The 15,049-nt window shown below is 42.0% G+C and overlaps 1 protein-coding gene across 1 annotated transcript in view; it reads right to left on the bottom strand.

Annotated features, from left to right (window-relative positions):
* RAP2A (RAP2A, member of RAS oncogene family) overlaps window positions 1–14,807 on the bottom strand; it is a 33,540-nt gene extending 18,733 nt beyond the window's left edge. Inside the window, exon 1 of the mRNA XM_033051264.2 lies at window positions 14,447–14,807. Within this exon, the coding sequence (XP_032907155.1) occupies window positions 14,447–14,760 (314 nt within the window). The 5' untranslated portion in view covers window positions 14,761–14,807. The remainder of the gene's footprint in view (window positions 1–14,446) is intronic.
* Window positions 14,808–15,049: the final 242 nt, after the last annotated feature.

Below are 15,049 nucleotides of genomic sequence, written 5' to 3'. Positions count from 1 at the left end.
ACCCCAAATGGCTAAAAGACTGAACACCTGTTGTGTACATATATGCATATATTTGTGTGTATCTTTTACATACACATACATTTTAACTGTCTCTCTTTCTGAGCAAACTTAATTAAAAAAAACCAAAACAGATATGTACTTTATTTCATTCAAAGAAGCAAAAGATTATCCCAATGTTTACATGGCTATTTCTCACATTTTAGGTACAGAAAGGATAGTAATTTGTATACTTAACCCTCAAAAGAAATAGTAAGAAAATACTTGAAAAATATAGTTTTTATTTTAAGAAAGACATAATGTTTTAAGGTACTGTACACACACACCCCAGTGTCCATTACACTTTCTTCATTGAATCACTAATTGGTAACTAGAATTTCCTGAAAATAGTTCACTAATTATTTTTTCCACATTAAGTTGTCCTATTCAGAAAGGCCATTCCAATTAATCTGAAGGTGTGTGCGGAGGTGTGAAGCCCAGACTGTTCCCAGTCCTTTTAATCTAACCACATTTCTTGCTGACAGACAGAAAGTCTTTCAAAGCAAGTGTTTTGATCATCTCTTGGAGAAGAATGTAAACTTCAATTACCAGTCTAATTATCCCAGCTAGGAAGGCAATACAATTGCTTAATTTTAGAGTAATGATGGACTTTCAAGGAGTGCCTTCTTAGCTTTCATCCAAGACTGAGCTTACCATTGTCCCTCTCCAGCAGATGAAGCTACCACAATGGCAGTCACTATTTCTGACAAAAAACCACCTGGAGGAGAATTCAACATTCACCAAGTTAGGTGATTTCACACCTCTGGCTTATTTGTTTTCTTTTTTGAATATACTAATCTCATTTTAAAAAGGATGCTTTTCTCTTCTTTTTTTGGGTGTATTTTTTACCAAATATAGTTCATGAGAAAAAAATAGAAAAGGCAATATCCTGCAATAAATTGCAGCAATTATATTCAATGACAAAGTTCTTGAGAAGCCCCAGAAAGAAAAATCTTTTTTTTCAAAAATCATACTTCTTTCCTCTCTAAAGCCTACAATGAAGCAATTCTTTCCAGATGTGAAAACTTTGTAAACACAGGGCTGTTTGTTTTTCTCCAATGTGTCCCTATCAAGCCTAGGGACACATTAGTAAGCCCTACAATTCATATTCCCTTCCTTCCCTCTTTCTCATGTTCCAGAGCAATCGGGACATTTTAAGTTCAAGTGCTCTTTCTGTATATTTTGTTTTCCTAACAGAGTTACACAGTAAACTTTGGTAGGTAAAACCTGAATTGCATGGATTATTCAAAGAATTACTGAAGTACATAAGATGAAGCAGTCTGGATAAATCACATTTCCACCACCAAGCTACCACAATGTTTACTTTCAGCTTCTTGTGATATAATTTTTAGAGACAAGGGCCCTTTAAAGATGTCTGCTACAGTTTAGTCTTGTGACAGAGGGTTCATATCATCTGCAAGTGCCCTTCACTTCCTTCCCTTGAGAAAGGGCCCTGTTTCCTGCTAAATGTTCACATGCCCTGGCTACAGACCACCCTGCAGCCCAGTAGCTGAGCTCTTGGCAATTACAGGTGTAACCAACAGTGTAAATCAAAATGACAAAAGGAACAGTAGCTCCAGTCCATCATGAGGCTGTCCAAGGACTGCATTTGCTCATCACGGCTCCTGAAAACCCCCTGCACACAGATAAGGAACAAGTCTTCCAATTACAAGATCTGTGCAGAATCTGGGGCAAAAGGCCTGGTGGCAGCAAGATCATTCCCACAATGTAAAAACTGGAACTCAGAGTGGTAATAGGAACAGTATTCCTTGCCAAGAGTTGTTAACAGACTTGTCTGATGGGTAGCAACTATCTGATTTTGGTTGCTACAAAATCTGGTTACAAGAAAGCATTAGAAATAAGAGTCACAAGAAGTTTGACTAAAAACTGTTGGTTAGTAAAACAGAAATTTGCAGCAACTGCATAATAAGACAGTGATACTTTGTTAAGTAACAGATGTTACAAAATCTCAGATGGAACAACTACATTGTGTATGGTGCCAGACTAAAGGTGAGACTATTAGATCCATTCATGCAGTCCAGGCAAAACTATCAGCTGATCCATTATGCTATGTTTAAAGGCAGTAGAGGACTCTTCAACCCCATTCCCATCAAAACATACCCACACATGCACTACACCAGCAGGCAGCCTGGCTTCTCCGCAGTTTTAATGCATTTTGGGAATATTTGGATTGAGTGAAATTCTAGAATGTGCCATCATGTCTAAATTTTCTAGAATATCAAGGGCCATGGAGCACAAGGCTATCGATTCTCTTACATGGCCAACCTATACCAACTACTGGAGAAACAGATGGCATGAAAAGAGACTGCTGAGCACCCGCAGCTTCTAATGTTGAGTGAGGCTGCAGACAGCCAAGCCAAGAGACAGACAGAAGAGATACCTAAGGAAGGCAAACTAATCAAGTTTCTTCTTGTTTGATACTTAACATTAAAACTCTATGGACTCTTGATAGGCTATCCTGATATCATCTTCTTCAGTTTCTTTCTAGGAAAGAGAGTCTATCATCCCTCAGACAACTATTTGTATAAACATAGACATCTAAGCAGATTCTACTCCAAATAAAATTTTATAATCAGCAATATAATATAAGCTGTGCATAGAACTCCTTCTAGAGAAGTAAGGCATCTGAAGTACAAGACTTGTTAAGCCTAGGTCGTGGATGATTTGATCATCAAGTCTGTGGCCTATTTCATATACTATACTAAAAAAGTCATACAAAGGTATTCAGAAACTGTCTGCTCAAAACATCCAGAATGAAACTGATGTGAAAATGGAGGTAGAGAAATCAGCTTATTCTGATGGCAAATATTTCTGGCTCTGAAAGCAAAACTGAGGTACATAAATACACTGGGACTCCAGAAGCATTTAAAGGTCCATGACCAAGAGACTGCTCCCCAAAATTTCTCCTTCCCCACTAAATTACTTCAAAAGCTACACCCACCCAAAGTTTTTGTCAAAATACAGTACAGTAATTTCACGAATACAAGCCGCAGCAAGAAGACTAAAATTTTGGTGGAAACCCGAAAATGCGGCCAATATTCCGGTGCGGCTAATCTATGGACAAAAATGTGATGTCTGCCCTTACCTAGTATCATGCTGGTCCAGTCCCGAGCCAAAACAGTCTGAAATCCATGGTTTCCCGTTGTTCCAACGATGAACCAATCAGAGAACAGTTTATTGCCTGCCTGTGGATGGCGGCGTTACTGAGGGGCGGGGGTTGTTATCGGGGTGAGTTACCTCGGCAGTTCGATAAAAGTGTGTGATATTTCTCTGTACTTTTTAAAGTGTTTTCAGTCTTGTGCGGCTACGGGGCTGGCTGGGCTCACAGGGAGAGGGCTGGGGGAGCCTCTCTCCCCGCAGGGAGAGGGATGAAGCGGGCAATCGGCTCGCAGGGAGAGGGCTGGGGGAGCTGCTCAGCCCGCAGGGAGAGGGCTACAACGGCCGCTCCCCCCGCAGTCGCAACGGCTACAACGGGGCCGCTTCCCCCGCGGGCTGCGAGGGCCAGAGCGGCGCTCCCCCCGCGGGCCGCGGGGGCTAAAACGGGGCCGCTCCCCCCGCGGGCCGCGGGGGCCAGAGCGGCGCTCCCCCCGCGGGCCGCGGGGGCTAAAATGGGGCCGCTTCCCCCGCGGGCTGCGAGGGCCAGAGCGGCGCTCCCCCCGCAGGCCGCGGGGGCTAAAACGGGGCCGCTTCCCCCGTGGGCTGCGAGGGCCGGAGCGGCGCTCCCCCCGCGGGCCGCAAGGGCTACAACGGCCGCTCCTGTGCCAGCACGGAGCACGGAGATGTGGCTCCGCTCGGAGCTCAGCTGCCTGCCCGCGCGGCTGAGCGGCTGTTTAAAGGTAACGCGGATCCATTGGGAATGCTCGCAAAATGACCACACTATTGTTCCTGTCTTTTTCGGCTTGTAAATAAAGGGTGTGTCTTTTTTCACTTGGAAACAATGTTTCCGAGGTCGGCAGTAAGCCAGTAAGCCCCAGCGATCCCGCGATTGTGTTACTAAATGACGATTTTGTGAAAGTTCGCTGCGAACTAAAGTGCGGCTAATATTCCGGGTGCGGCTTATCTATTAACAAAGGCAACAATGTTGCCAACACACCAGCAGTGCGGCTTATATTCCGTGCGGCTTGTATTCGTGAATTTACTGTAACTTTCTGAAGGCCTAGAGTTGTGCAAGACCAGCTGAGCCACATACTGGAACCAAAACAGGGTCACACACCTAAGGTCTCTGCAGACTTATGCAAGCAGCCAAGTCCCTCAAGAGCCCTAACTCACCAAACACTGCCAGAAAGCCCTGGGAATAAAAGCAAGTGGTGTCAATGCCGTTTCTCACACATGACGTAGTACAGTGATTACAACCCTGATCAATGAGGTGACAGACCACACACCTCCTTTAGTCACAGGAGTTTCACATCTGCTTTTCCCAGAAGACTGTTCTAACCACTAAATTGCAAGAGAGGTATAGAAAATACTCTTTCATCTTTTTGTTGAAGATGTACCACTACGAAGGCAAATACAAACACATGAAGGCAAATTCACAAATCCCAAGGGAACAACAGAAAAAGATTGGATGCACAAGATAAAGAAAGATACGAGGACTGGTATCCAGTTATTTCTCAGGACTGCTTATTCTCTTTAGATTAGGAAGGCACTGCAAAAATGCAAATTGATATCCCATATAGTCAATGATCACCAGGAGAATCCCCTAGTCCAGGTGACCATAATATTTCAGGAAAGGTCAGCTGTTGCTTCATGATGCCATATTGACTTGCATTTCTCTCCCATACTTTTTAAGTGTTTGACCCGTGGCCAAGCCTTTTTCCCAAGAGGAAAGATTCTGCATACATGACCTGGTAGTTTGAATGTTTTGCTGTAACAGTATTATACACCTTAGAGTAAAGCAGATTCCTAAGGAAATGACCCAAAATAGCGTAGTGGTTTTTTCCTGTAAGGCCTGGGTCTCACTTATTTCTAAATGAAATGCATAAGAAGAGAAGGTTGGCATTGGGAAAAATATATTTTAAAAGGCATCTGTTCCAGAGCACTGCATGTTCAGAAGATCGATGCCAGGAGTGCCTGCTTGCATCCTGCACATTTGGTACAATAACGAAACCAACCTCTCCTACCTCCGAAGCCTCCATGCATCCTGAGGAGCTCATATGTTAAAGAATCCAAGCAGATCACACAGATTTAAGTGGTACCACACTGACAACCCCACTCCCCTCCCTCCAAACACAAATGGAAGAAAGAACTGGGAGAATTCACATTAGCACTTGCACTTTGACAGAGGACTGCAGCAGCCTTAACCTAGCAGAAGGTGACTCATTCTTCTCTCTTTCAGGCATTGTAGGGAGTAGCCTGCATGTCAGCTACCAAGAATCTAACTGCATCTGAGACTAACAGAGCAGATGTCTTCTTTGAGCACCTAGAGGGAGAATCTGGATTTAACTGGAAACTGAAAAACACTCAGACCAGTTTAGATTTTTTGCTTTGTGCGGTTATGGGCATATGAAAGGCATCTGATAAAATCCTCCAAAAGGAATAGTTCAACATGATCATCTTCTTCCCTCCATATTACTAAAAAACCCCCAACCTGAATTCCTGAAGCTAACAAAAACCCAGAAGAAAACCACAAAACACCACTGTGTGACAGGTCTTCAGGAGAATTCTTTCAGCAGAAGAGGGGCAAATTCTGGAGAGAGAAGACTACTACTAGGAAAACCTATTAACACATCAAGTTCTTATGGCAGTAGAAAGTAATCCACAGACTGAAAACATACCTTCCTAAAATCATGTATTTACAAGTAGCAGTATACAAATTAGGACTGATGTCCCAGTTCAAAAAATATATTTGTTCAGCATTCTGCATCATCAAATACAGAGGTGGGTGAAAAAAAACCTGCCAGATTTTTTTCCCCACTCATTTATAAATTCTTGGGAAAATGGTATGAACCCCAAATATTTTGCATTCATTGTTTAGTTCCAAAATACTCAAGGAGTTTCAAAAATTTTATAAATTAAAACCACAGTAAGGACATTTCAAAAGAAAAAGAATTATTGAGGAAAGAATTTATGCATTTCTATATTGGTCTTATAAAGTTCACAGTTTTTTTGAATATGCAGAAGCATACCAATTATTCTTTTAAAATGTTTCAACTAAGATTTTGTACAGCAGTTTAAAAGATGCTACAGCAATGCTGGAAACTGCAACCAGATCTAATCAGATAAAGTAGGCTGATCAGTCCTGGCTTATACTCTTTACTGTGAAATATATTAGGAATAAGAGGGCAAAGAATTCAAACATTCCCCTATGGAAACCTGCTCATAATTCAGTAGATGTGTGTAGGCTAGCAGTGACCTATTTGGCTATTTCTTGAAATCATCCTTTCTTGCAATTAATCAGAAATCCAGGATCAAAGCTCTTCTTCACAACATTCAGAGGACTTTAGTTCAGTGCCTTATCCAATTCATTTCCAGTTCAAATTAAATTGTAGTTGAGTTGAAACTCACATGGGAATCTGAAACACTATTAATCTTTAGTTAAGGTGGCTACCTGTTAACCAGAACAATAATGGGAGTCTCCCAAACAATCTATAAAATAAGAACTGTATTTTATTTTACCACAGACCACTACCCTACACTCTTACATCCTAATATTTTTAAAATGTTTTAATATCTTGCTCATTACCATGACTTTTGCAGAAGATAGTATTTTTAAAATTGTTAAAGCTCTATCTACAAGACACAAGCAGTATTTCAAAACAAACTTAACTCTAAAAACATTCATTTTTTTTGTCCTTCACCTGATCTTTCACCCAGTCTGGGGCTAAACCAAGACAAGAATTAAAATATTGTCACCATTGCATTTCTGAAGAATACAGAACCCAAATAATTGAGTGGGTCCCATGGCATTAATGTTGAGAAAGGATAACGTGCTCCTAACACACCTTTAATTCTCTTGTCTAGACTAGGATTTAAGATAACACAGCTGCCAAAATGCATCCAACCCATTGACAAAGAAAGTGTTCAAGTTGCATTCATCATTGTACACTGTACCTAGACTACAGTGTTTGTCTTAGTGCAGCAAAAACTGAATACTAGTCCTGTGTTGGAAACCTCTGGAAAACAAACGCAGAACAGAACAAAACAAACCCAAAGCCCCCCAAAAAGAGCAGAAACAAGCTAATGAATAAGAGAGCCCATAGAAGCAGATAGCTACAGTTCTTGTTACCTTAAAATCTTTACACATAAACCCTTATACAAGTCACTACATGCCAGGATAATTTAGCACTGCAGTTCCAATTGCTTCCCTATTCTCTCTCAAAACGTTATCATCACATACCACCTACACAATTTACAAGGAGGAAAAAAAATTGTTTGAGCAACACTTGTAATGCTCCAGAAATTAAATAACCAGTAACCCCAGGTTTTTTCTTAGGTGCAAGAAATAAAAATCTGACATTCAATTATTAAGATGAAAACGAGAAAAGAAACTTAATGGAATGATTTGATGATTTTTTTTTGGGAGATCCACCCACTCAGACATTTCACATTTTCATTTAAGAACTTCCAACAGCTGAAGAATGTCTGTTTTTAAAAATTTTAGTCTAAAAAGTATGCCTGATAACATAAGAGCTTTAACTAAACATAATGTTACTCAAAATGCTCTATGTTAGACCAAAGAATGAAACTTATTTCAATCCACTACCCAAATGAAGAATTACTTTGAAAGAAAATATTAAGCTTATTGCCAACTGTAATGGTTATGAAAAACAGTATTTAAAGAATTAATGTCCTCTCAGCAAAACAGAAATTCAAAGGCAAAACTAGAAATTCTAACGAATATTGATTTTTTAAAATAAAATTTTCCAAATATTCAAAAATCTGTGTCAAAACAGCCTAATGAAGAGCAAGATAAAAAACATTCAACCCCAAGCATTAATGCTATATTACTGAACTAAGTTATGAAAGCAATTAAAGTCATGGTTACATTTGGTCTTTAACACATTAAATGACATTTTTGCATCACAGACACAATCAAGCAATATTGCACAACCAAAAACAAATTTAAGGAGTCTTGCCACATACTGTTCTACTGTTCGATAGTTGTAGCTATCCAAAAATTATCCACACATCTCTACAACAACATAAGCTACAGCAGCAATTAAGACCCAAACCCAGAAGATGATGCTAAGGAATACAAGCATCATTTAAAAACAAAAAAAAAAAAAAAAAAAAAAGCACTATATTCTAAACTAGCACAATCTAAACTAAACACGCATACAAAAGGAGCTTGCCTACCTGGCTTTTTCAATAAAAGTCCAAAGAACACCTAAAAAGCAGGAGGGGATAAAAAAATATTTATATTCAGTGTTCGCATATGAAAACTATCATGATACTTTACCTCACAGAGAAAAATAAATAAAACTTGGGAATGAATACCTATAAAATTATCTGGACTAGGCCATGGGGTGATAGGGAGCAGGGAAACAGCCAAAAAATCCCCAACACTTTAGAAAGTTGATTATAAGCATTGTCTCCAATTTTCACATTTTCCACTCTAAGAAATTCAAAGTAATACAACTATTTCAGATTATCAAGAATGTGAGAGTGGGAGAGTGACGGAGGGAGAGTCAAGAGAACTCTGTAAATATGCAATTAAATTCAGAAGTTACTACAGGAAAACCTTAAAGGTTATATATTCTGAAGATGCACGAGTACCTTGAAATATCTGAGTTTAAGACGAAGTCAAACTATAGCTTAAAATTGCACATTGTCAGAGATGCTTTTTAGAGGATTATCGGTACGTGACTTCTGGGAACCTGTAATTTTATCTGACAGAATTAGTTCATTAATTTCAAATTAAAACAAAAGTAGATTCACACACACAAAAAATTAATCTAAGCTTTATACAATGCTTCTTTTGGTCTCTACAATTACTTTAAAAACATGAGAGCACAAATCTGAGTTGTCCTCTTTCTATTACAGACACTTTCTAGAGGACAGTCTACATATCAGTTCCCCAATAAAACACAAGAGATGGCCAGACAGCTGAAGGTTCTGATATTATACACAGAGTCAATTAGGTAAGACTGACTCCTTCTACCACTCCTCTACATCTCTATTGATGCCCAAAGTATTTACATTTTGTTCTTATAAATCAATGAGGTTCCCACCTGATAAGCGGCTATCCATAGGTGTCCCTTTGAAAAGAAAGACAGAAAAAAAAAAAAATAAGGGAGACCACTAGAGTTCTTCTATGGTACCTAAATATGAACAAATGTTGTTTGAGATTTACAATCTGTTAATCTGTTCCTCCAATCAAGCCCTAAATTTCATCTGATGGGTGCACAAGAGTGGTTGGCAGCGTGGCCAAGGGGAGAATGGGGGCTTTGCTTTTTACCCACTCTGCCTTTTTTTATCTAAAGATGAGTACTCAAACCAATCCATTACATTAAGATTATTGCAAGAAAAAGAACTCCAGCTAGAAGACATAAGGATTTCAGTGTGTGCTTATTTCTGCCATCTCTACACAGCGAGCACCCATGAAAATCCCTAGATGTTTGTCAAGCTTTGCACACAGTACACTTCAGAAGAAACAGGATTTTCCATATTTCACTTCTACCAAACATTTCAGTGTTTCTTCCTGAAAGGTTGAAACCATGTTTGTGGTTGAAGGTGTTATAAGAGTGTTTATGAAGAATTCTTTAATTAATTTTTAAAAGTAGAAAAAGTACTTTCTGAAAATAAGGATGCAACATACATAGAATTTCAGAAAACTGAAAAATTCAACCTTGTTTAAAGAGGTCTTACGCTCTTTGAATAAAAATCATACTTCAGTTTCATAATACTTGGAAAGCAATACTTTCAACTAGACTTTTGAGCAATTTGTAATTTGAAATATAGTTTTCCAGACTTAATCACCATTAAGTCACTAAATACATCAATTATCATTGACTGCAGACGCTGATTTCACAATTAATAAATTTCAATAATTACATCTCTTCTATGTTTTAAATGACTACACAGAATCCCTACACTGGGAGGCAGATTTTAATATTGCTCATAAACCACATTGTCAACTCAAAGACACATTTCTATGATGTTTCATAGCAATATATTTATATAATTTAGCCTGTAATTTCAGCCAATCTAAATAAAATAAATTTTCTGGTATTTTCATTCTAGATAAAAAGCATTAATGAAAAGGTGCTTTTTTCACTACTTGGAATAAAATAGCACTTATAAGAAATATTTTAAGTAGGCTCTGTTAGTCTCTAAAATATGAACGCAACACTCCTGTACTCAAAGCACAGATGAGATATCTAGAGAAATTACTGCAAGAGAAGAACTCTGGATTAACTTTGAGTTCTTTTTTTTAATTCTAGGCTCTTATTTTCTGCTTGAATAGAAATAATAACGTTTTCTATTTCATGGGGTTCAACTGAAAAAATCACTATAATACCTGTAGAACAGATTGAGAAATTACACTACTGAAGGCTAAGCAAGCACCTAGAATTGATACCTAGTGAATTTTTAACATACCTTCATAACAGAAAAACATTGGCAGTCATATTAAAAATTATAAATCAGTATTTGGCAAATACCAGTAGATTCTCTTTAGAGAGCTTTCTAATTACACAACAGAAAAACACAAAAGTGTTAAAAGATATCCAACTCCTTTTTCCACAAAATAAAATTTACAGTACCTAATCTTCATATTCACTAATTACTTCTAAACTTTGACATCTAACTGGGGTGTACCACTTCCAATCTGTTCTTTTCACAGCTTCTGTTCTTCCTTCACTGCAGACCTTCGTTGGCATGGGCCCACTCATCCAATTTAGCCCTGCTCTCACAAATAGAAGTTTTCTCCAGAAAACAGCTCATTCTGAAACTGTGGTGAGCTCTGTCTGCAGCATAAATAAGTCAATCCTTTGCTGTCAAGCCTGTAAATTCAAGGAAGAAGGAAATCCAGAGCTGTACACCTACCAATGCACAGGTTACATACTTTGTGTATTACCTCACCAGGAGGCAGTAAAGCAGCAGTTGATTCTTTTTATCCTTCCTAAATACAGAAAATAAGTAGTCTTCAAAGCTACCTTATGTACACTCCATCTTCCTAGCAGTACAAACCTTCAGCATATGCAAGAATCAAGAAATGAGGCTTAATGGACCTATTTGGCACAAGTAGTGCACAGAAACCAGCACTAGGTGCCCAAACTGGGATCAAGGCATTTCAGATGAAGCATCTGGGGGAAGGAGAATGGCAGCTGTGATTCTGTACCACTATGATCCTTCATCCAACACTGGTAGCACTCTGCACTGCAGGAAACTCCAGCCCAGAGTACAGCGAGCACTTCCGAAACCTCCTCCTCCTCCTCATCCTCTCTCTAGGCAGAACTGCTGGGGTACACCTATGCACTCAGAACTGGCAGGGCTCCCTTCTGAAAGAAAAGCTCCTGGACTCTCTCTTTGAAAGGTCTAAACAATTTTTTTTTTAACTTTAGAAAGAGGAATACTGTTTACATTTAAAACATTTCCCAGGAAAGAATTTTAATTACCTGTTTAAAAGCCATGGAGACATCCTCCACTCTTGATTAAGCTGCGCACCATGACTGAAAGGGATACCAGGTCGACACACACTACACAAGGAAGCTCATCTTTATAGTTTTGCCATCAGGGGAGTTCTCTGCAAGCTGGCAGAGCTGGATTTCAGACTAAGTCTATTTATGCACTAATATTAAATAGCTATTTAAAGAGAACAGAAACTAGAGGAGCAAGAGTGATCTCAATCACTTCTAACCACTAAGCCTCAGAGCTAAGTGAATGTCCACTTGTTTCCTCTCCTTCATTCATGAACATGTCACTCATTCCTCTAAGGTCACTCAGCTTCATCAGGTAGTGCGAAGGACTCGCTAAGCTCAGCTGGCCTGGTATGTGGTGGTTAGACCAGGGAAGCAGAACACTCAAGTGAGCATCTCTTAACACAAAGAGGGAATTTCAACTGGCTTTTCTACTTCTTGGGAGACTAATTAAAATTACTCTCTAATTATGGTTTAACACAGAGATTCTTTCATCAAAAAAATAAAACAAAATAGCAAGGACAATATGCAAAATGCACAGATATCTAACAGAGACTTGGCCAATTGGTTTTCAGGTACAACTAAAGTTCAGAGATTTTCAGAACACGGTTTTGTAACAATATAAGCATATAGTTGTCATCCAAAACTCCCAAGAAAACAATACTACAATTATTTGTTTCTCAACATGGATTAAATGCCTTTCTGCAACTATAAATTATAATTTAGAAGTCCTTGTACAGATGCATACGGTATCTGTAAATACACATTTTTCAGGTTCAACTGGTAAGAAAGATGCAAACTTAAGTCTACAGCACATTAGGTCTTGCACTGCCTGCAAACCTAAGTTCCAAAACATAACACCCCCACCACAACCCACAAATGTAAATCAGGCAAGTTAACAAGTAAAAATCTGGTACCCTTGCTGAAGCTACATCCTTTTAATGCATCATATTCCTTCCAACTACAACTCCATTAAAATTATCTGGGCTTGCTAAAATTTTCAGGATTTCAGCTGCATTTAGATTACTTCACATAAATGAAATTTAGGATTACAATGTTGCTCATATGTCTCACAAAATATCTAACCAAAAGCCAAAAGCTGAAGCCTTGCAGTATAAGAGCTGGCAGATGAAAAATGAGAGCAGCATTAAGACCCACTGTCAGCAGTGCTGAGTCAATGCAACTATGGAAGTACAAGTTGCTTTCTATTCTGCTTCACCTATCTACAGCTCGTCAGCTGGGGTCTGAATGCAGATGCTTCAGCGCAAGGTACAAAGTAAGCTGCAAAAGCCACAGATATAAATCCAGAAGCTAAACGAATTTATAGTGATGATTAAATACAAGAAAACAAAAAGCTTTAATTAATGAAGAAAGTCTACCTGAACTATTCATTGAAAAAACATTCTTCTGTAAGTTACGTGCGAATTATAAGGATGGAAGGACCTTGAAAATGCATTTTTCATAATAAATTCAAAGTAACTCCATTATATTGGTCTTTAGAAATCTCCACTGAAAAAGTCAGGACACACATTAAGAAACACCCACTATGAAAAAGTTGCAAGTCTTGAAAAATAGCAGCGCTTTGCCTCCTCCCTCCCCTTTCCCCTACTCACCCTCCTCCCCAATTTCAAAATACATCTTCCCCAGGCCTTGGTCTGGAATGGCAGTTTCTGTGAACAGACCATACCCGACCATATGATTAGCCATTATTATTATCACCTTTTATGCTCTACTCAGCATTAAGATGCAAATCCAACAGATGTGGTCCAACGAAGTTATTTACAAGGGTTTCCCTTTCAGATGTCCAAGCCAAAGCTACAACCAGTTCTGCGATATAATTACAGCCTGTCTGCACGGGCAGTAGCAGACCTCTGTCTGCGATGATCTGGCCAGCGGCATTTTCTCATCTACGCTCCGGTTCAAGCGGTTGCTATGATTTCAAATGGTGCATCTACCCTTATTTTAGCGCGACTGGCTGCATTTCAGCCGCCGACATCTGACTGATGGATGCACATCTAAACAACGCAGCGATTATAAAAACACACTGGCAGTAGGCACCGGTGTTTCACCACCGTGGGCTCGCTCCGAACAGAGCGGCTGGCAACCAGACCGTGGGAAATTTAAGAGAAACACCAGCACACATAAGGCCTAACACTCACAGCCGTCACTCCCTCCGAGAAACAGGCTGGCGTCCTGCACTTTTAAGAGTGGGAAGTTCACGGAAATACCTATGCATGTATCTGAACAGGCAGATCTCTCGTCTGCCGCACGAAAGCATCCAGGTGCTGCTTCCCCTGCACATCGGCCACAGCACGTCCACCAAGAAAGTGCTGCCTGACCCGACACACCACTGGGGGAACTGCTTTTCCGCCCCCACGGTTCCAGCCTCCGGCCAGATTCTCCACCGTATTCCATACGGGAGCACCCCAAACTCCCCGCACCCGCGACTGGGGGGAGGGCGAGCGGCGGAAACCACCGGAGCCCCCGGTCCCTGCCCCCGCTCCGCCGCCCCCGGCCGGCGCCCGCCCACGGGGAGCCCGGGGCTGCGGGCGCGGCTCCCGAGGGGGCGGCGGGATGGGGGGAATGCCCTGCCGCCCGGGGGAGGGCGGAGGCGGCAGGGCGAGGGAAGGGAGCCGCGGGGCAGGCACCTGAGCGGGCGTGGGCAGCCCCCGGGCCGGAGATCCGGGCACCGGGGCGGGGGAGGAGGGCACGGAGGGGGGGCGGGAGGCCCGCAGGCCCCGGCGGGGCGGGCCGGGCCGCAGGTGGGCGTCGGGCGCGGCCGCCGGAGGAGCGGCCGCCGGGCAAGTCACCTCTTGACGCGGATGATCTGGTCGCGCATGGGTCGGATGTCCTGGAAGCTCTGCTGGTTGACCAGGCTGTAGACGAGGATGAAGCCCTGCCCGTTCTTGATGTAGAGGTCCCGCATGGAGGCGAACTGCTCAGTGCCCGCCGTGTCCAGGATCTCCAGGACGGAGGGAGAGGCGTCCACCTCGATCTCCTTGCGGTAGAAGTCCTCGATGGTGGGGTCGTACTTCTCGATGAAGGTGCCGGTCACGAACTGCACCGTGAGCGCCGACTTCCCCACCCCGCCCGAGCCCAGCACCACCACCTTGTACTCGCGCATCCTCCCGCCAGCGCGGACCGCCCGCCCGACCCGCACCTGCCGACGGCCCCTCCTCACCCCCCCGCCATCGGCCGCCCCGCCCTGTGCCCGCCGCCGCAGCCGCCTCCGCTCCGCTCCCCGCCCGGCGGATGCTCCGGGCCGCCGCGGCGGCTCCTGGGCGGCGCTGCCGGCGGCGGGGCCGCGCTCACGGGCTGCGGCGCGGCCGGGGTGGGGCGGCGGCCCCGCCTCCTCCTTCCCGTGTCGCCACGGCAACAGCCAACGGGGCGGGACGGGGGAAGAAAGAGCGGGA

Source organism: Catharus ustulatus, chromosome 2 (assembly GCF_009819885.2).
Source record: "Catharus ustulatus isolate bCatUst1 chromosome 2, bCatUst1.pri.v2, whole genome shotgun sequence".
Classification (NCBI taxonomy): domain Eukaryota; kingdom Metazoa; phylum Chordata; class Aves; order Passeriformes; family Turdidae; genus Catharus; species Catharus ustulatus.
The sequence above is the reverse complement of the archived record's forward strand: the minus strand, read 5'-3'. Positions and strand labels throughout refer to the sequence as shown.